Below are 21,426 nucleotides of genomic sequence, written 5' to 3'. Positions count from 1 at the left end.
AAGGGCGGGACTAGAATTTGCTCCCAGTGACTGGGGAGCACAGCACCCTGGGGGCTGGGAGAGGTCTCCCCGGCCCCTCCTGCCTGGCGGGTCAGCGAAGAGTGCGTTCACTGCGCTCCCACCATCGGGAGTGGCTTGCGCTGGAGAACAGGTACCCCAGGACATCGAGAAGAAGGAGAAGATAAAGACCAGCGGGGCGCCACGGAACAGGGGGGGGTGAGCACCCGCGGAGGAGACGTCATCAAGGGCTGTGCGCAGAGGCCAGCCTGTGAGGCCGTCGGGGGCCAGGCGGGCTGCGGGGACACACGCTGGCACCGAACTATCCTGACACCCAAGGCGCCGTGGGCCAGCGACGGCGGGGTCTTCCGCGTGGCGAGCAGCAGACACAGCGGTATTTGGAAGGCCACTTCCTTATACGACTTCTGTAGGGACCAAGGCCATTATAGTAAGGAAATGTGGCCCTGGCTGCTGTGGCTCAGTGGATTGAGCGTCGGCCTGTGAACCAAGTGTCGCCGGTTCGATTCCCAGTCAGGGCACATGACCAGGTTGCACGTCAGGTCCCCAGTTGGGGGCGCAAGTGAGAGGCAACCACACAGTGATGCTTCCCTCCCTTTCTCCTTCCTCCTCTCTCTAAAAACAGATAAATACAAAGGGTTTTAATATCTGAGAGGGAGGGATAGTTATTTTTCACGAACCATGGGTATGGACTTGGGGGGGATTTTTGGGGGAGGGGGTTGTTGGGGGGAGGGGAGTAAGGGGGAGAAAATTGGAACTCTTGTAACAATATAATCAATAAAATACAAAAATATAAATAAATAAATAAAAATAAAGATGAATACCATTTCAAAAAAATAAAATAAAATAAAAACAGATAAATAAGCAAACAAATAAACAAATAAATTATTTTTTAAAAAAGAGAAAATGTGAAGGCATTTTGGGGTGGGGGGACACTCACTGCTGCACGGCGGGGGGGGGGCTGGGGGCTGGGGGGGCTGGGACGGAGTCCCGCCCCACCTTCAGGAGGCACTGCTTGGTTTTCCCTGATCGCAAACGTCATACCTGGTGAGGGCGGAAAATTTGGAAAAGAAAGAAGAGCGATGAGACGGATGAGAAGGGAAGGAAAGACCTTCCGATGACATTCTGGTCCAGAGCAGCGACTGCCAACCTGTGCACCAGCAGAACGTTTCCCACGGGCCTCGCCTGACGGGTGGGTCAGGGCGCCGCCCGCCCTCCCCTGCGAGGCTCAGACCCCGACGCGCCAACAGCTCGCACAGCGAGGGCCAGACGGGGCGCACGAATCAAAGTTGCATCTTTTTTTTTTTTTTTTTTTTTTTTGTCAGACTGACAAAAAATATATTGTTCGGGATGCCACCGAATGATAGCAGTTAGTCTGCACGCCGTGAGGTGGAAAAGGTTGGAAATGTCTGGTGCAGGTAACACCTGCCTCTCCCGAGACACGTGGGACTTCCGACCTGGGAGCGGGTGACCTGCCACCCCCCCCCCGCCCCGAGCCATTCCCGTCACAGCGTCAAAGACCCGTGTGTGACACACACCTTCGCCGTCTGCACAACCCACGACGTGATCAGGCAACGTTTCAGTAACGTCGGCAAAGCTGGTGTGAGTTCCCTCGTTGCTTGACGGATCCACACGCTTCATTCAAGACAGACCCCAAAAAGCAGAACCGCCACTCAACGGGTCTCCTGTTTATAAATCTTGTCTTGCCTCTGAGAACCTCTTGAGAAGGATGTCACGATTCACCTGCTCACGGGCCGGGACTGGGGCATCCTTACACGGTTCCAACTGAATAAAAAACAACAACCTCCCACTTTATTTTCACCTTTTTGGTTGTTGTTGAAGCTCAGCACTATGTGCACGTCTCGGCCACTGAATGTCTTCCTCTGTGAGTTCACAGTCTTCCTTTCTTTCTGCTGTGGAACGGCCCTTTCTCCCTCTGAAGGTTTGAGAGTGCCGATCCACTGTAAAACAGACTGCAGGCACTTCCTTCCCGGTCCAGTTAGAGTTCTGATTATCGGACATTTTTCTTTAGTTAGAAGTTTAAAACTTTAAAGTAGTCAAAATTATTCTTTTTCTCTGACGTGTGCTTGCCGTACGCTGAAGGACGAGCTCTAGGACCCAGAGGCTTTGAACTGACGACGGTAAATGTCACACCTGTGGGACGGTCCCCAGGTGTCCCTCCATGTTCCCTCTTTGGCGGGGCCACGCACTGCAGGCGGGGCTACGGGGCCTCAATGGGGCAACGCCAAGGCGTCCACCAGCGTCCGCCAGGAAGCCTGCTTTCCTATTGGCTCTGGTGACAGATGTTTCGAGGGAGAAGCTGGGTGAGTGACGATGGTGACGCTTGTGCCCAGCCAGCCTTGGGGACCACGAGCAGGGCAGAGGTGGGTGGGAGCGGCCCACTGGGCACTCCAGGGTGCCAACTTCCGGTCACCTCAGTGGCATTTCTGAAGGCCAGCTGGACAGTCCGAGGACGCAGCTCCCCTTCTGCTAACCCCGTTGTGACAGACGTGCTGGCTGCGGGGTCCCGAGCACGTGGCAGCGGTGGACGTGGAAGAGCCCAGCTCAGTTACCGAGAAGCAGAGCTGCCGGAGAGGACAGCAGTGTCCCCGGGAACACACCTGTGCCGGGCAGCCTGTCGGCTGTCACTGCTGGGGACGTGGCGGTGGTGACAGACGGGACCTGAGACAAGACAGGTCGGGGTGACCCAGGCTCCGGTCAGGCCCACAGCACAACTGAACGAGGGCAGCGGCGGCACCGAGTGCTGTCCTCTGCCCCCACCGGGAGCCCCCCAGCAGCTCCGGGGCACCTGCCCCCCACCCCTGACGGGTGTCTGCTGGGACCAGAGGACGGGGCAGGAGACAGCGGCAGCCTCTGCCCCGAAGTTTCCCTCTGCCCTCTGCCCTGGCCCTCCCGGGCAGCTTCTGCGGGGTCTGCTCTGAGTGCCCAGGCCTTCTGTCTGGGTCTCTGCCTGTGAGGGTCCCCTGGGGCTCCCGGCACAGCATCAGGAGGGCCGTGGGGCACGGGCGCTGTCCTGCCTGTCCCTCGTGGGCAGGTCCCAGCGCACAGGTGGCTCAGGCAGCACAGGGAACAGCGATGGGGGAGGAGAGAACCCCCCTCACCATGGGCCCTGAAGGGTTTGGGGCCCCTCCTGCCCCATGTCCCTCTCTCTGGGGACAGCACTGCCTTCCACTCTGTTCCCAGACAGAGCCACCAAAGGCCAGAGCCCCACTTCTCAGTATCATGGTGGCATTAACCCTTCGAGCGCTTCTCCTCCTGGCACCAGTCTGAGACGGTCTGGCTCTGGGGGGCCCGCTGCTGGGCCGATGTGGGCGCTGCAGGACCCGGGGGCCACTCTCTCCTGTCCTGGCCCCCCAAGTGCAAGAACGCTGTCTCCCACGGCAGTGGGGGCTCCCAGAGGCGCCAGGGACACGTCCCCGACATCGGGGCGGCTAACGCAGCAGGGTGCTGTCACAGTTGTCTGCGGCGCCTTCTTCAGGGAACACACGGGAAGAGGTTCCAAAAGGAAAAGGCTGTCACTGAGGCGCGACCTGACCACATGCGTGGCGCCGGACACGCGCCGAGTCCCGTGGACAAACGGGACAGCGTCTCTGGAAAGGGGGGAGGAGCTGAAGGCTTAGGGTCCCGCCTCCGGTTACCAGAGAGACTGAGTCATGCGAGTTTTCTTTCTGGTGGTAAAACATAAAATCTATCACTTGAACCACTTTAAAGTACACAGGTCGGTGGGAAAAAGTTGCACTGCTGTGCACACATCATCCCTATCTCGTTCCAGAACCTTCCGCGGCCCCAACAGAAATCCCGCAGCCGCGGACCCGTCCTACCCCCGCCCCACCCCAGACCCTGGCGGCGACGAGGCACTTCCGCCTGTTCCGGGTATTTCATTTACGTGGAATCACATGATACTGGGTCGTCCGGGTCTGGCTTCGTGAACTCAGCGCCACAGCTCTGGGTCCCCCCAGGTGGCAGCAGGAAGGAGCATGCTGCCCGTCTCCCGGCCGAGGAACAATCCCGCACAGCCAGGACACTGGTTCCGTTCCCCCCCCCCCCCCAGCCGGCGGACACGTGAGTCGTCTCTCCTTCCGGCCACCGGAATAATGCCACCACAGCACAAGGGCGCCCGTGGGGAGCCGCCGTCTGCAATGGTGAGGGGCAGGCACCCGGGAGGGGACCAAGGGCTTGTGGGCTCTGAGCCGGTCCCCACTGGAGGGCCGCCAGGATTTCACGCCTGATGGGGGAACCGAGGCCTGGGAGGCTCTGACTGGCCTCAGACAACAAAGACTTATTTTTAAAATATATTTTATTGATTATGCTATTACAGCTGTCCCAATTTTTTCCCCTTTGCCCCCCTCTGCCTGGTCCACCCTTCCCTCAGTTCATGTCCATGGTCATGCATGTAATTTCTTCGGCTTCACCCTTTCCTATATTATCCTTAACTCCCCCTGTCTGTTTTGTACCAACCGATTATGCTTCTCAGTCCCTGCACCATTTCCCCATTTCTCCCCCTCCCCCTCCCAGCTGATAACCCTCCAGATGATCCCCATACCTATGATTCTGTTTCTGTTCTTGTTGTTTGTTTAGTTTGTTTTTCAGATTCAATTGTTGAGAGTTGTGAGTGTATTGCCATTTTAATGTTATTTAAAATGGAAGGGCAGAGGAAGTGCTTCCTAGACAAGGGGAAGCTAAAGGAGCTCATCTTCACCAAGCCATTATTATATGACATGTCAAAGGGACTTACTTAAGAAAAAGAAGATCAAAAAGTCCACAAGGCCCCTGGGACTGAGAGCCGAGCCGCGTCCGCCCCTCCGTGGCCACAACGCGAAGCCTCGCTCTGGAGACAGCACGAGACCACGGCTCTGCCCGGCAGATGAACTGGGGGAGCCGGCCTCCTCCTGCCCAGGCAACAGCCTTTGGTTTCTGTCTCATTAAAATTTCCCAAAATAGAAGAACGGCCGTCAGAGATGCTTAGTCCTCAGGGAAAGAAAGACACGTGGTTCGTCCTGGAAACAATGACTTCAGTCGGCTGCCAAACCCACCGCGGGCAGTCACACCGAGGACATGTCGTCACGACAGGGACCAGCGCTCAGTGCGCAGCGTCCACAAACGGCAGCGTCAGGCCACAGCCTGCAGGGCAGCAGCGGGCACAGAGCGCGCCCGGGAGCCCGCCCCAGCGTCCCGGCTGGTCCCCACGCCCCTGTCCCTCTCCCGTTAGAAAAAGTGAGACTGTGATTCGTGTTACGCGGCAGCGCTGTTAACCTTCGGACGGCGCCCAGCACGAGCTGACAGTCCGAGGGCTTGGCCCCCGGCCTCCCCCCCCACCGTGGCCGCGTTCTCGGAGCGAGCCAGGAGGAGCCGCTGTCGCCCGTGGGAGTCCCGTCTGCCGCCGTTCCTGCGCTGCGCCGGAGGGACCGTGGCTGGGACTCCTCCGCTGAGCCAGGCCCCCGTGCCCCCTGCGGACCGCGGGGTGGGCGCGGTGGTCTTCCCCTGGACGTTGGCCGTCCTCGGTGAGCCAACGCTTCTTGAGAGGAAGGTGGCTGCGGGGTGCTGCCTGCGGCTCCGAGTCCAGGAGGAGGAAATGAACCCTGAGTTATCACCTCCTTTCATTAACCCTGGCGCACGCTCAGCCTGCGGCGGCGGGGCCTGCAGGCCGTCCCCTCGGAGGCCCGGGAAGTATGAGGGCGACGGAGCAGCAGCTGTCCCCGCCACCCGAGGCCCTGCCCAGGGACCTCCACTGCTCCGGCCCCTAAGCACCTGGTGACTGACAGCCTCCTCCCAGGTCGGGGCCGCCTATGGGGTTTCTCGGCCCCCCCTTGTAGGGTGACGTCGATGCCTGAGAACAAAAGGACAGCAAAGCCACCACGGGTCCTTGTCCCATCGCAGCGGCCCGGGGGACCTCCTCCTGGGCATCACCGCGGCAGCGCGGAGGAGGCCCTGTGGGAGTTTCTACAGTGTCCCTTTTCTGGGAAGGCAGGCAGGGCACTGGTCCTGAAGGCCTCTGTCCTCCCGTGGCAGGCCCCTGCCGGGTCCCCTCACCTGCCCCACGGCTCAGGAAACTCCACATTGCTCTTCCCAGCCGACCCCTCGTCTTCCCCTTGACTTTGCCGCTCCTGAGAACAGCACCCTCTTCACACCATAAGCTGTAGGTGACAGGCCCGTGTTTAGTGTCACTGGAGACACACAAGGAGACGAAATTGCTCGACAATAAAATTATATGAAATCGTTCATTTTTGAAACATACGCACACAGAGACGGATATAGCGTAATAGTGATGGTTGGAACGAGCGGGTAAATACACCCTCATCCATGCCTTTTCCTTATCGTTGCAGTAAAAGAAAACCTCTGTCCTCAAAAACAGCCCAGGAGAGTTTCGGAACGGGCAGTGATTTAGCATCCAGCAAAGTGGGCTTACCCTTTGCCCCACAGTTACCACGGAGGGTTTCCCCGTGAGCCATGGGCCGTTTGGGGGCCATCTAAGCAGGTCACTTTGCACAAGAGAAATCAACGAAAACAACCCACCAGTTTCGTAGGGCACAGCTTCCCACTGAGGGCACTTCTGTCCTGGAGACAAGGGGACCACTTTCTTAGAAAACAGGAGTGTAGCCTGCTAAGGAGCACACAGCGGGGGTAGGGGGGCACATCTATTCCTTAGCTGCCCCGAAATTCCAGACTTTCCAGAAATGCTCAGCTCAGAGAGTCCTGAGGGCAAGCCCCCCCCGCCCTGCCCCCCCTCCCCCATCTGACGGGGCGACCGCTGGGACTTGACGCTGGGCTTTTGGGTCGCCCCTTATCACTTATCACAATGCCAACCCCCAGGTGGACTTCAGCGAACAACAATAACAATAATAAAATGAGGTCTCAGCTAAAGAACAAACGAGATCGTGTCCTGGGGGAGGGGGCAGAGGGCAGAGGGCGGGGCTGGAGGCCAGACGCTCGCCAGACAGAAGAAGCACACGCAGGACCCGCTCCTTCTCCGCTATGTCCCCGCCTCCGCTCAGATATCACGAGTGAGGGGACGCAGGTGTCTGGGTGCATTTGGAGGAATAACTAGGAGCCAGTGGGTACGCAGCACACGGTGTGGGGTGGTGTCAGTTCCGGGGCGCTGAGCTCCGGTGAAGACGTTCATCAGTTTGGTAAAGAAAAGGACACCTCTTCCTCCCGCCTCGGCTTCCCAGTGACACAGGCGTCTCCTGAAGACACAGTCAGTGCCTGACCAACGGTCACCCAGGCTGGGAAGTCACACTCACACGGGCTTTCTGGACGTGACCCAGGAAGCGTCGGTAGCTCTTGCTGAGCCCGCCAGGTCACCTTGCCCGGTTACTGCTCCTCCGGGTGCAAGTTAGAGACCCCGAGGACGAGGCAGCAGGCAGTTCCCAGCCCCAGGCCCAGAAACGGACAGAGGCCCCGACTTGTGATTCCGGGTCCCTCTGCAGCTCTGCACAGCCAGGCCACCTAAGGCACCAGGCTCCCAGAAGGACAGAGCAGCTCAGCACTGATCCCCAGGCCTCACGATCGGAGGGACACACAGGCCGGGCAGAGCAGAACGCGGAGACATCCGCCCGGCAGCCGAGCGGGGCTGGAAACCACGGGATGTGTTTTCTCTCAGGGAGTGTTTCTTTTTCAAGCTCCCTCTCCCGGAGCCTCCACTCGCCTCTGGAGCAGGCAGAAACCTCTCGAGTCTCGTAAGGAGAGGGACCTACTCGCAGAGAATGCAACGGGAAGGCCAAGGTGGCACTTCCTGCGTACGGCGCAGAAAAACAGCATTAACAGCACAAGTCTGGGCGTGTGTTCTCTGGGGGGGAGCCAGAGAAAGGCCCCTGCGTTGCCCCCCACAAGCAACAGGCTGGGACCGGCCGTCGGAGGTCCTTCCCAAGCCACTCTGCCCGGTGTCCTGGAAGGGCTTGGGCAGTGACCACACCACGGGCCTCAGCTGCCGGCAGAGGTCTGAGAGGCAATGACCATCAAAGGGTTAATAAAAATCAAGGGTTTTTTTCTCTCCCCCTAAACCTTTCCCGTCAGTCACACGCCAGCCCTGCATGCCAGGAACACAAATGTGAACTCACCATCAAAGCGTGAGAAACGCAAATCCAATACCAGACATCACTGAATTTATCATCCCCTCCCCGCCCCCCACCGCAAAGAGGCCGACGGCTGCTTTTGAAAGGCTGACTGTGAGCTGAGAAGAAAGAATATTTTCTAGAATAGCTGAGCTTGAAAACTGAAAGTCCTTTGGGCTCCACCCTGCCCTTCATTTCACTGACGGAGAAATTCTGCCCCAAAGGAAGGGGGACGGGTCCGTGTTCAAGACACCACTCTTGGGGTTTGCGGAGTGAAATCACAATTCTACTGGGGACAGCGGGCGAAGCGAGTCATCGACCTCCCCGGGTCAGATGACAAAGGGACACGATACCGCGGCAGGAACCCAGGCGTCACGCACGGCCCAACGGACGGCACGCATGTGGGTCTGGGTCATGTGCCTTCTCACACATCACCCCAGGATCGTACCGTCCTAAACATTCAAGTGACGGACACAATAAAACAGGCATTCAAAGCGTGTAAAACACTGTTTGGGTTCCAAACGACTCTATTTTCAACTAACCGGGGAAGAGTTCTCTCGCGTCAGAATCAAGCTCTACAGCGGCTTCTCGGCATCTGACGCGTCTCTTTCTCACGTGACAGCCACTAGTGACCACGGAGGTGAACCCCACGGTGCCTCGTTTCACGGCAGCGTGGACGTCACATCGTTCTCCAACCCCAGGTCACCCTATCTCATTCCAAAACTCACATGACATTGAGGCACATTTCATGTAACTAAACTGCGTCCAAAGGTTTACTACTGACCCCGACACAAAACACACTCCTAAGGACAAACGAATATTAATTTTAAATAACCATGATGGAGCTAAGGATCTGATATCTTTCTTTCTCCCCCTCCCTCCCCCTCTCCCCTGCACCCCTGCTCCCTCGGGGTATTACTCTAAATGCTAAGCCCTTAGAGTCTACACTGCTTAATGAATAATGTTTACAAGTCATTATCTCTAGAAAAGTGTGCGTCTGCCTGTGTATGTGATATAAGTGAATACAGACTTAGTTACAAGCAAATGTGCCCGTTTCAGGTAAATATTTCTAAAACTTCTTTAAAAAAATTTTCTTTATGAGTATAGGAATAAATGCACCAATTGGTATTTTTCCTTGGATTTCTGGAATCCTACTAGTTAAGAAATTTAAAGAACCACCTCTAACTCATTCTATATGGGGATACGCTGAGAGTCCTCATACTCTGTAAAGAAGTTTTTATTTTTGTAATCATTCCTGATAGAATTTGTTCATTTGAATACAGAAAAATGTTAATTCTTGTGGAATAACTTTTTTAAACATATTTTAAGATCTCTGTAGACCCCCATGACGGTGTAAGAAATCAGACACAGAGACCCTGTGCCCCTCGTCACTCAGTCCCCCCACGGGAGCATCTGGCGCCGCTGCCCTGCCGCGTCACGGCCAGGAAGCGGGCCCCGGGCCCCCTCCAGCCCGCACGCCCCACTCCACACCATTCTGTCGCGTGCACAGCCCCAGGTGGCCGCGGGGAACATCTTTTTAAGCACAGCCTGTTTTCAGGGTTTCATCTCGGCTTTACTTTGAACGAATCCATGTGTGCACCTCGTAGAGTCGACTCCTTCTTTACGGCTTTCTGCTTCTTGGCCGCAGCAACACGTTCATCTCGCCGCGGAGTTTTATGGCCTCGTTCGTGAACTCTGCCGGTGGAGAGCTCTGTCTCTGGCTTGCCTTGTGCCGAATGTTTAGCGTTTCCCATGAAAGGGCACAAATATAAACAGACATTCCAGAACGCATTCACGGGGTTTTAAAGACACCAGTGAGAATAGATTAATATATATATGAAGCTTAAAGACTGTCATAAAAGTTCAGCCTTTAAAATTGGTTTATTAAAGTATTTGTTTTTTTCAAACCCAGACTTAAACTGAAACTAGGAGTCACGGTGCTCTGCGCACAGTTTGCTCTGCCAGCTCTGTGCCGGGCAACAGGACACAGTCGTACAGGGAAGATGAAAACGCAGGTTTTGCTGGCTCGAGACCTGTTTGAAAACAGTAGCATCCTTAGTCAAGTTCACTGCAGTCCTCTGGCTCAGCTGACCTCCCACGGCCCCTCGCACACTCCTTGCCCTCGAGCCCCGACTCCGGCCCGCCGGATCACCAGACTTCACAGTGACATCTAAGGGAACAGCCACACAACGGAGGTCAGCTCCCTACATCGGAGCTTCCCGATAGGCATTTCATAATAACACATGACTTCTAGTTCAGGTAGCTCAGCCTTTCATCCTGCGGCTTCTGACCAATCAAAAGCTCTACTGAAATGCTGCATTTCCGTTCTCTACGAGGAATTCACTTTCTTTTGAGACCAGCAGGCATTCCGATTACAGCAGCGAACACACACCTCCAAGAAGTGGATTTTCAGGAGGGAGGAAAAGCCTTACCCATACTGGATACTGAGAGGGCCCCACTCTGTTCTTTAAAGGAACCACATTTTAGGAGAAAAACAAGCTATTTTGTTGAGGATAGCAGCCCGCCGAATATCTGTGCAGACTTTGCAAAGTTAGAGAAGATGTTTTCTTTAACCACAAAGCAGGAAAGAAGAGGGAAGAAGGGCCCGGTAAGTGACCGTCCCCGTCCTCCCCCTCTGCACACCAGACGCCTGAGACCTTGCTCCTGAAGCTCAGGCGTTTAATGAAAATACTGAAAAGCCCTCAGAGTTTTCCATGAGATGAACCCAGCTGACTGCCCAGACACCTGATTTATTGTCTCCCGGTTTTTGAATACCAGGCCGAAGAAGAAAGTTAGGAAAAATATCAGCACCAGCTCAACAATTTCCTGTGTTTCTCTTTATATCAAAGGACAATTTTAGACATTTTATCATTGCTGATGTTCATCTAGACACAGCTCCGTGTGTGTGTGTGTGTGTGCACAGACCTCTCACAGGAGAGACATTGTGATCACATACCATTTCCTGAAAGGTCTAGAAATTCTTTGCTGATATCTCTAACTAGTGTTTCTTTAAAATGTTACAAATAAATAACAAATGTCATGCAGCAACATTTTCAGGAACTAACACCCATGCTGACTGCATTTACACTCACAGAGACCGGTGTATTAAAGCAAAAAGAATACAAAGTATTTGCCTGATTTGTCCGGGGAGTAAACAGGTGTGCAGTCATTCCCGCATGGAGAACACCCGTATTTCCTCCTCTCCCGGTGAGGCTGGGTATCTTTCTACTTAAAGAAGCTTGTTTACTGAAACTAGTCAATTAGATCCAATTTTATAAAAATAAAAGTCCATGGGCCCCGTATAGATCATTCGTCCTCCAGAGGAATGTGTTGTTTGTTATATTTTAAGGTTTTTTTTTCCCCTAATAAACTCTTAACACATCATTTACTTATGACAAGCACTACCTTTTACTTTTAGATAATCTTTCATTATGATCTCTGTCTGGTTATCTGTTTCGGCTACGCCATCGTTTTTAAGCGACCCTACTAAATTCTGCACAAAGTCATATCTCCTGGTATGTGTGTTCAATAATTTTCTGGGAGACCATCTTAATGATAATTTGGTTGGCATTTTCTTTAAACAAATCTGTCTGTGTATATTTTTAAAAGATGACATTCCTCATCTGTTTGTTCTTATTTCAGTTGTGCTATAAACTGCGGATGGTCTAGCGGGTAAGTGGAGCTGACTAATGGAAGCTCATAATTTAGGCACAAACCCCAGAATTAATGTATTATCCGACTGCAGCGTCCCAGTTCTCAGCCAGCCCCAACCCTCTTTCCTGGAGAAATATGTGGTTGAGACACTTCCCATCTGCTTTTGACAAAGTTAGGAGAGGATTCCCATAAATTATTCTCTGCGAAAATTCTTTGTTCAAGAGTCATAAACTGATCATCATTTGAGAGAATTTTAGCAGAATTTCCAGTGGCACACAAAATTAAAATTAAAAATAAAATCCACCTGCACTAGATCAGGCGTTTTCAGATATAGAGGCCAATTAAAAACCGCACGGTCCGTTTGGGAGTGCGGGCAGCGAGTCACCTAAACTCCTTCTGCGCAAAGTAGAGACTTTTATAGGAAAACGCTGCCAGGTGAGCAAGAGACTAAACATACTGCGGAGGAAGGATTTTTTAACATCCCCCCAGTAAATCTTGCACCCTTCCATTGCCCGCGGGAGCCACTACCCCCACAGAGGTTTCTGGAACCGGCGGCGAGCTGGTGGGTAGAGCCTTTCCGAAGAGACTTCCAAGCTCTCTGAGGAAAAGGTCGGGGCGCAACGCCCTGCACGCTCTCCGGGGGGAACCAATGTCCCAGGGCTCTCAGCGGCTGCGTCCCCTCTGCCTGCTCCCGCGGGGCCGACCAGCAGCGGCTCCGTCCCCTCCAAACCTGTTTCCCAGCCTGGACCCCTGGCACTTCCCCGCGGGGCTGGAGGCCGGGACGTGGCGCGGGAAGAGCCCCCTCCGGGGCTGTCCAGGTTCAAGGCTGGGACCCGAGGCTCGCAGCTCCGAGGTCTGTCCCACCTCCCGGCGGGCAGCCGGGGCTCCCGTCCGGGGTTCCCGACCTCCGCGCTGCGATCGGCGCGCATCAGCCCCCGCAGTTCCCCTGCGCTCCGGCGGGGCCGTCCGGGCTCCCGGGCTGCACTAGCCCTGGAGCCGCCAGCACTGGGCGGTCTTCCCTCCTTTTCCAGGCAAATCTGGGCGCTCCGGGTGCGCACCCCGGGGCCCACCGGATAGGCCTACGCGCAGGCAGTACGTCCTGCAGGAGCTGCCGGGGAGAACTGGGTGTTCGCTCCGCAGTAAGAGTGCGAAGCCACAACACAGCACGCCGGGCTCGGCGGCTTCCAGGCGGGCCACCGCGACGCGGGACGCAAAGGGCAGCGGGTCCCCGTCTCTTCCCCTGCGCGGCCTCCGATGCTTATTCCCCCAAAAGTCACCCGTACACCCCCACATGACACCCAGAATGGAAAATACGACTGTCGCCGATCCCCCTTTATCCGACTGACACCCTGCATGGAAGCTTGTAAAAGGCCCCAAGGGTGGCCCTGGGACATGGGACCTTCCCAACCGATCCCCATCTGTTGCTAGGAGGGAAAGTGCACCCCCTGACGCCGCTGAAGCCAGCTCAGCCTCCGGGAGGAGGATGCGCAGGCCGGGCCCCCCGCCCCCCGTGGCGCAAGGCGCCGGTCGCGCGCTCAGCACCTACCCCGGAGCGCCGGTCCGGACGTGGGCGGCGCGGCGCTAGTGGGAGGCAGACATGGACCACGCGCCCTCCATGCGCCACACGGAGAAGGCGTAGCTGAGGCGCTCGTGGGCCACGTAGCTGCAGCTGGTCATCTTATTGTCCATCTCGTCGCTCTGCAGGACCTGGTAGAGGAAGTCTATGTACCTGGCGGCCAGCTTCAGCGTCTGGATCTTGCTGAGCTTGTCCGAGGGCAGCGTGGGGATGATCTTGCGCAGCGCGGCGAAGGCCTCGTTGAGCGACTGGGTGCGCTGGCGCTCGCGCACGTTGGCCAGGATGCGCTGGCTCTGCAGCTCCTCGAAGGACTGCGCGCTCGGGCTGCCCTTCTTGCCGCGCTTGCCCGGGGTCGGGCTGCCATCTTCGCTCGACTTCTTGCTGTAGCGCCGCTTCCGGCCGAAGCGCTTGGGCTGCCGCTCGAGCTCCTCCTCGCTGGTGCCCAGGCTGTCCACGGGGGACACGGGCGAGCTGGAGCCCTCCTCCATGGCGCCCGCCCGGCGCGCTTGGGGCTGGGGGCGCCGGGCGCCGAGCGCGCACCGCTGGTCAAGCCCGCGGCCACCGAGCACACGCTATCGAAGTTGCTCCAGACGCTCTGATTTCAAGGCCGGCTTGTGCAAAACCGAGGTCTCCGGGAGAGGAAGTTATTCTAACTTTTTTGGAAACTCTAGCCGGGCTGGGTTGCTAAATAGTTGTCAGGAGCGAGGGCTGAGCGCTGATTGGCCACCGCGGCCGGGGGGCTGGACAAATTCTGGGGCCTTCGACCGACGCCCCCGCCCCCCGGCGCGGCACTTTCAGTTTTGCCTCCCCCTTCGGCCCTGACCGCCGCCGGCATCTCGGAGGCCTGGACCTCGCGCGCCACCCGCGCCTCCACCCCGGGCTCTGGCCGCTCTCCGGCTGCCCCTCGCCCTGGACTTAGCCGACCTGGCTTTGTCTGCTTCTTAACGTGGAGATCGGGCCCCAACGGGCTGCGGGATCTCTCCCGGGGCGCAAGGGGCGCCGGTGGCGAGTCTTACCCTCGATGCGCTCCCAGGAGGTGAGGACACGGCGGGGAGCCTCCGGGGACACCGGGGCCTGGGCGCGCAGCGAGCATTCGCCGTGGCCCGAGCGCTCAGCCTGGGTTGGGGACCAGCGCGGGCAGGGATTCCCGAGCCTCCGCCGCGGACGTGGGGACACCGCTCCTTAAGCACGCACTGCGAGGACCCCCGGAGTCCCCGCCCGCTCTGCCCAGGCCCTGTGTGGGGGACGTTTCTCATCCCAACTTATTGGGAGCCGTGGCTCCAACCCTTTCGCAGACCCTCCTAAGTGCCGTAACACTTAAGCGCCACAGCAGCCTCTGCGGGGAGCGGGGAGCGGGGAGCGCGGAGCACGCCTCGCCCACCTGCGTGGCCCTGCCCGCGGTGCGGTGTGTGGGCCGAGGGCGCCCGCTCGCCCCGGTGCCGGGCCCCAGCCGCTGCGCTCCCCCTTCGCTTTGTCAGCCGGCAGTGGACGGAGGGCGGCCGGGGCAGCTGTGCGGCCTCCCCTGTGCTGGGCGCCCACGGGCAGCTGCGGGCAGGAAGGCGTAGGGCAGCGGGAGCTCAGGGCCCGGCCTCGCGGGCAACACCGGGGACCCCGGCCCCGCGCCATCTGGACGCCGAGCGCGGGCCCGTTTGAAGTGGTTCGGGGGGTGGGGGGGCTCTTTGTTCCCCCGGCCGCTCTGGCTCGGGGCCTGGAGGTGGTTTACGGCTTCGATGCCTTTGAACCTATTCCCAGGTGGCCCCGGCTCAATTAGGCCCGGGCCTGAGCGGGGCTGTCAGGCTGGCCGCGAGATCAAGGGCGGGCCGGGCCCTCCTATTGAAGTTGAACTCGGGGCCGGCGAATCGCTCGGCCTCTGCGGCTCCTCGCCTGGCCCGCGCGTGGGACTGGGCGTTAGGAAACTCGAGGGCGGCCTCCGCGGGGCCCCTGGCCGCTCAAGGGGGCATTTCCCCAACAGTCTGGTGAGCGAAGAGCAGGCCTTCACACAAACATGGCTACGGAGCAGAGCTAATTGTTTCTAGATTCTTCCTGACCCGCGGGCTAGCAATCCTATGACTCAAGGGTCCTCTGCAGCCGCTGCGCCCAGCCCCACCCTGGGAAGGCCCTGGTTGATCCAGGGAAGCAAAATAGCTTTCGGATATCCCTTTCTTTAAAATACTAAAATTAAAATGTTAAGAACAAAAAGAAAGCAAGAGGAGCCTGCTCCCCTGCAGTCCTGCCCGTGCTGGGACTCAGTGCTCCCGGGGCTTTGCGGTCGGGTTGGGCCTCCGCCACCAGACTAGCCTCTCATGGTCACTCTCAGCCTCCATTCACTGATCTTTTACCGACCCGGGTGTCACTGGGGTGGGGAATCCTGGGACCCAGACCGTCCTTGTGGGCCCAGCTTAAATGAGTCCAGTGACCGCCCCCCACCCACCCCCCAGCAAATGAGGACACCTGGGGTGAGGAGAGCAGCCAGCCCCGCTCACATGGGGGGTGAGCACCAGAGCGCTTTCCCAAAGCCGGGTCTAAGCCGACCTTCGCCTAAGTTGCAGCAGCAGCAGCAGCGGGGCAGGGCAGCTGTGCTTAGAAAGGGCTGACACCTAACGTCCAAGGCACACATCACAGGTAGGCGGGTCCTCTTTTAAAATCCCCTTTGAAGATGTCTCCTTAAAAAACGGCTCAGAAAGGCACATGACAAGCCTTCTAGAGCCAGCACGCAGAGGACAGTATGTGGTGACATTCCTCCCCCATGTCTGGCGGGTGGGCGCCCACTGTCCTCTGCATCTTTCCCTGCTGTTCCTTCCGGAATTGCGGGGAGGGGAGGCTCGACACAGCCTTTCTCGGGCGCTGGCTGCCCTGGTCTGCACGGTGCGCTGGTGGGTGTGGCGGGGCAGAGGGCCACGTGTGCCGCAGCCCGGCCTCGTGGGGCCCCGTGGCAGGGGCTGGGGGGTTCTGCCGTGCCTGGCGGAAGGACCCCGAGGCGGGGCACGGACGTGGGTTTTCTGAGTGGCGCACAGCAGGAGTGACCCAGCTGGGGAGGTGGCAATGGCTCCTTGATCCGGGTCCTGCTGGAGTCGCTGTTCTCCTGGGCTCCGTCCAGCAGGGCAGTTCGGCCGTCAGTCCCAAACACTGCGCTGCAGCGCGTCTGTTCAGCTCCACACAATTCCGCTGTGGCCTCGGTTTCCGCCTGAAGCAGCCAGTGTGGGTCCTGCTCGCTGCCGCAACACCCTGACTGAGCCCCCCACAGCGACTGGGACCTGGAGGGTGGAGGGCAGGGCTCTCCCCAGGGTATGTTTTCTTGACACCCCAACTCCCACTTCTAACCAATGTGCAGCCCACGTTGGCCTTTCATACATGTTTATAAACGTCTGCAAGAGAGCTAATCACAGTGGTTCTTGCACCAAACTCATATTAGGATTTGGGAGGGAGGGGGCTTGGACTATAAACCAAATCTCTGGAATCTGCCGCGGAAGCTCACCTGTGACCTGAGCGGAAGGGAGAAGGCAGGGCTGTGGCAGAAGCCAGGCTTCTCTGCATAAATTACAGGCTTGGCTCTGGAATCATACAGATATTTAATGTAATTACAAAAAAAAAAATCAAAACACAATAGAAATTCCTGAAAAATCCAAAGCAAAAGCCACCACAAGCACCTGATTGTGCATCGGCCTGGTGGCTTCACCTGGCAGACAGGAGTAAGTGACGAGCGCTTTCAAACACTGGCCTCCGACTACGTCCCTAGTGGGATGCGTTCCGACAGCAAAAAAAGAAAAAAAGGCCACAAGAGGCTTGAACCGCACGAACCGCACTCACCCTTCCGTGTGTAACACGGCCGCTCTCACTATTCTGAAGCTGTAAGCGCACGCAGATAAAAGTCACGCTCGTGCCTTCGGGAATCAAGGTTTCCCGCCAGAGAGGAAAGAGACTCGCGTACAAAGTGAAGGAAGGAGGCAAGGCCGTGGCGTTCTGAGTCTGCGGCCACGGTCAGTGGAAACGCGTGACGCGCTCTCGCTGACGTGCCGCAGTTTCCGGCTCTGACCTCTGGAAATGCCGGATACAGCCAGCGGCCGGGTGACAGCCAGCACTGCGGTGTCCAGACTGACGGGCGCCCCTCCTGAGAGAAGTGCCTGGATTGAGACCTTGGTCAGGCGTGGGCATAAGCCCGGAGCCCTCGGTGCCTCCTGGGGTCATGTGGGAAGGCTCAGAGATGCACCACGGACACCCCCGCCCCCGGGCTGAAGGCGGCACGAGCTGGCCGGCACGCGAGGACAGCACCTGCCGTGGCGGGAGCCATCGGCTGCGGTAGAAGGCCACCGGTTTATAATGTCCGTCAAACACAACTCTCACCGGTCACCTTTGGCTGATAGGAAACTGACTTAGGATTCCAAACACTGGTAATACAGGGGAGGGACCACGCGCATGACCAGCCTCCCTCCCTAGTTCCACCCGAGTGCTGTCCGAGGGGCCGAGGAAGGGCAGGCCCCACAGATGCGCTGCAGGGCACAGGCACGCAGGGCCCTGCGACCGGCCTGTTTGCAGACCTCACCGGGCACCTCGCATCTCAGGGCGGGAGGCCCGGCCCCGGTGCCCAGGCCCAGACGCCTCACCTGCGGCCCCGGCAGACATGTCCCAGAACCTGGGCACACTGTTCGGACGGGTTAAATGGGCCACGGGGATGCCCCCGGCCCTGGCCCCTCCTCTGCTCAGCGCCCGGGAAGGGCTTGTTTCTCTCTGTGTAAAGCCAGCTTGACCAGGGTCTGTAAGGCCTGCCGACGGCGGTGACAGCGTCCCCCTGGCTCTGCCCTCCTGTCCCGGTCCGCTCCAGTCCCGCTGGCCTCCCGGCAGCTCCTCCCCACGCGGTGGGACTGTCGGCCCCCAGACAGCGTGAGGCAGACTTCTGCGCGCCCTCCAAGCCTGCCTCAGATTCCAATGTCACATCACGCACCACGCGGTTCACCCGCTCGCCACTGCCAGGCCAGCAGATTGGATTGTGTCCAACAAGGTGGGTTTTCCGGCCTCTGCCGGGGCTACGCTGGGGCCTGCGGTCCTCTCGGGGCTCCAGCCTGACGGCCTCAGCCCCAGGTCGGGTCAGAAGGCTGCCGGCCAGGGCACCTCAGGTTCCCGCCACGCGGCTTCTCCAGCGGGCAGAGGGGCGCCAGCGGCCTCCTCCTCCTCCTCTCGCCCAGACCGCTGCCCCCGTGCCCGGCGGGCGTGGTGCGGGGTTCCCAGCAAGCCCTCGGCCCCTCGCTGCTGGGGAGCCCTCAGCGCGGCTCCAGCGGGTTCTAGGGGCAGATGGGTTCCCTCTAGCTTCACTTTAATTCACGAGTCAGGAAGTCTGCTTTCTCCCCCCCCACCATTTTGCAAGAAATGTAACGAGTGCATGCCAGTCCTGATAACCCGAATGGAAACCCGTTTCAGCTCTTCCATGGAATTTCAATACACGTTTCTCAAGTAGTTTTCACTGTCCTGCCTGGTTTGTTCTCAGTCTCCCAACTTGTCACTCATGTTTCATGCCCTCTCCCCCCACCCCGCCCCGGCCCCTGCTCTTCGAACAGGGCCGAGCAGTAAGAGGACCCGTGGCTGACCTCCCTCCTTGCTGGACGCTGCGGCCAATCCCGAGGACACGCGCGCCTCAGTGGGAAGGAGTAATTAACGAGAGCAATGTTAACACGGTGCCTTTCGTTCCTCGTCACTGGCTGTGCGCCTAATACGTGCGGGGAAGTGGGGCAGGAGCCGCACAGACACGAAACACGCGTGCTGGGCCTGGGGTGGGTTAGGAAGCCAGGCTGCAGGGTCCGGGCGCTGGCAAAGGCTCCGGCGAAGGTGCGTCCGTGCTCCGGGCGGAGGAGGGGGATGGGCATGCAGACGAACTCGTGAGCACGTGTCAGGTCCCACGGGGTGGGAGGGCAGTGGTGTCCCCTCCACAGGTCCTTCCCGTGGCCAAGTGCAGGGGTCCTGCCAACACCTTCTCGGCTGCAGGTGACGTGAAGGCAGCCTGACCTGCTCGGCAGAAGAGGATCGTGTCGGCTCAGGCTGCGCTGGCTTCAGGGACTCCGACGATGGGAATCCTCCCTCCCCATCCCTCCTCTCGGCGTCTGCCTACATGGAGGCCCCCATCCCCTGGGACAGCCGACCTTGGGCACGGGCCCCCGCCAGGCCTCACCTGCGCCACGTGGCGCCGGAGCCCTGACCATCCAGCTGTGCTGTGTGGGTGCCCCCGGGTGGGTGGGCGCAGAGGGCAGGCTGGGCCTTGCGGGTGGGAGGTCCCGCTGGAGGAGATGCCGGGCCGGGGAACAAGGCCCGTCCCCGCAGTGGGCAGACTCCTGGCTCTCCAGCATCTCGTAGGGCCAGTTACTGGGCTTGGCTTTTCTTCCAACGGCAATGAGGGCGAAGGAGCGCTCTGAAGGAGGACACGGGGACCAGCCAACTTTTTGTTGAGAGAACTTGGAGGATGACAGCCAGATAGGAAGCAGCCTCCAAAGCCCAGCCAGCTGGCCAAGGAACGGGACCAGGAAACCAGGGGAACGGGGAGCCAGGGAAACGGGGAGCCAGGGAAGTGGGGAGCCAGGGAAATGGGGAGCCAGGGGAACGGGGAGCCAGGGAAGCGGGGAGCCAGGGAAGCGGGGAGCCAGGGGACCAGGCCGGGGGCAGCAGCGCGGCACTGGTACAGGGCTGTGGGGGGAGAGACGGGCATTCAAGAGAGAGAAGCTGCAGGCTGAAACCCTGGGCTTAGGCCTGGGGTTCCCCGGGGGGTTACATTCGCCCCCCTCTCCCCGGGCACGTAATTATGTTTTCACTTGAGATAAACTAGCTGGGACCAGGCCACACAGAACTTAAACGCTGCTCCAGCCCGTAAGAAGGAAACATCCGCACGATCGAGCCCCAGCAGCTGGCTGTGCGGAGGGGCAGAGGCAGACCGGGACTCGGGGTCCCGTCACGGACGCGGAGACGGCCTCGCTCCGTCCTCACCACGGGACTCGGTTTCCCCTCCGTGAAACAACGGGCTGGGGCGAACATCCTGACGATCCCCTTAACGTGACGACATGCAGGTCCTGTTCCCAGCACCGTGGTCCCTGCCAGGGACCTTACACGTCATGCCCCACTTTGATGCCTTTTGGCAGGGGGGTGGGTGTCCTGCCAAGACATGAGCGTGACTTCGTTTAATCTGTCTCAGGACGGTGCAGGGGGCCTTTGGTGACCGCACATGCCCAACCCCTCATAAAGCCGCGGCCCGGCTGAGGCCTGGTCATAAACGTCCCTGGAAAGGTCGTGTGAATTTATCGTCCCCAATGCTTTATAATTAGAAATTATGGCCTCTCTTCCGCATGGCGCTTTTGAGTTTTAGCAGATATTAAGTAAACCCATACACTCCAGGTTTTTAAATGTTCTTCAGAAAACTAAATTCATGTTGAAAATCTGACTTAAAAAGTCCTGAGCACTTACTTAAATAAACACAGATTTAACCCAAAATGTTTTAAGGAATAAACTTGGAATTAAACTTCTGTATTAAAATTCTGATTATATCATGAGTTTAAATACACATCAAAGAAGTCTTCTGGCAGACACTCTGGCGTATAGCAGGTCCTCTTGTGCTGGGGTCCCGGGGCCGTGGGGCACGGGCTGTGGCTCTCTCCCAGGGGACCGGGACAGAGCGCACGGGGGTCCTCGCGGAAGAGAAAATGTCTGCACGGGTTTCCGGAGGGATAAGGGTGAGTGGCGCTCTCTGGGCTCCATGGTTTGTAAGAGATTTTTAGTTCTTTCATTTGATTCCATTTTCATATTTTACTTCTTTATCTCCTACCAGGAAAGATGAATAATAGCAGCCCAGGAGTCACCCACCCCGTTCCCGTGTCCGGGCTCCGACCTCTGCGACTGTCCGTCCGTCCGCTCCGGCCCAGCGGCCCGCAGCCTCCCAGGACACGCACGCTCAACTCGGAAATAGCGTGAATGCAGCTCTGGTTTGTGTCTCGCCGGGTGCGTTTCCCGCCTGAGGAAGAGCTAATGAACACCAGGACCGGGGGACGGAGCTGTCCCCTCATTTCCTGGTCCCCGCAGGAACACTGTGTGTGTGATGTGCTGGGCTCCCCGCGCTCTCCCGCTGGTTTTCGCGCCTGG

General features: G+C 58.3%; 1 protein-coding gene across 3 annotated transcripts in view; it reads right to left on the bottom strand.

Annotated features, from left to right (window-relative positions):
• TWIST2 (twist family bHLH transcription factor 2) overlaps positions 1–13,959 on the bottom strand; it is a 39,849-nt gene extending 25,890 nt beyond the window's left edge. For 2 of the 3 annotated variants that reach the window (XM_090269756.1, XM_090269764.1), the window contains exon 1: positions 13,288–13,959. In XM_090269756.1, the coding sequence (XP_090125882.1) occupies positions 13,323–13,805 (483 nt within the window). In that variant the 5' untranslated portion in view covers positions 13,806–13,959 and the 3' untranslated portion in view covers positions 13,288–13,322. Of the gene's footprint in view, positions 1–9,949; positions 10,121–13,287 lie in introns of those variants that run through there. The other variant, XM_090269770.1, reaches the window with a different exon arrangement.
• Between the last annotated feature and the right edge of the window lie 7,467 nt (positions 13,960–21,426).

This window comes from Furipterus horrens, unplaced genomic scaffold, assembly GCF_987537825.1.
Source record: "Furipterus horrens unplaced genomic scaffold, mFurHor1.1.pri manual_scaffold_1, whole genome shotgun sequence".
Taxonomy (NCBI): Eukaryota; Metazoa; Chordata; class Mammalia; order Chiroptera; family Furipteridae; genus Furipterus; species Furipterus horrens.
This window is presented reverse-complemented; position numbering and strand designations above follow the sequence as displayed.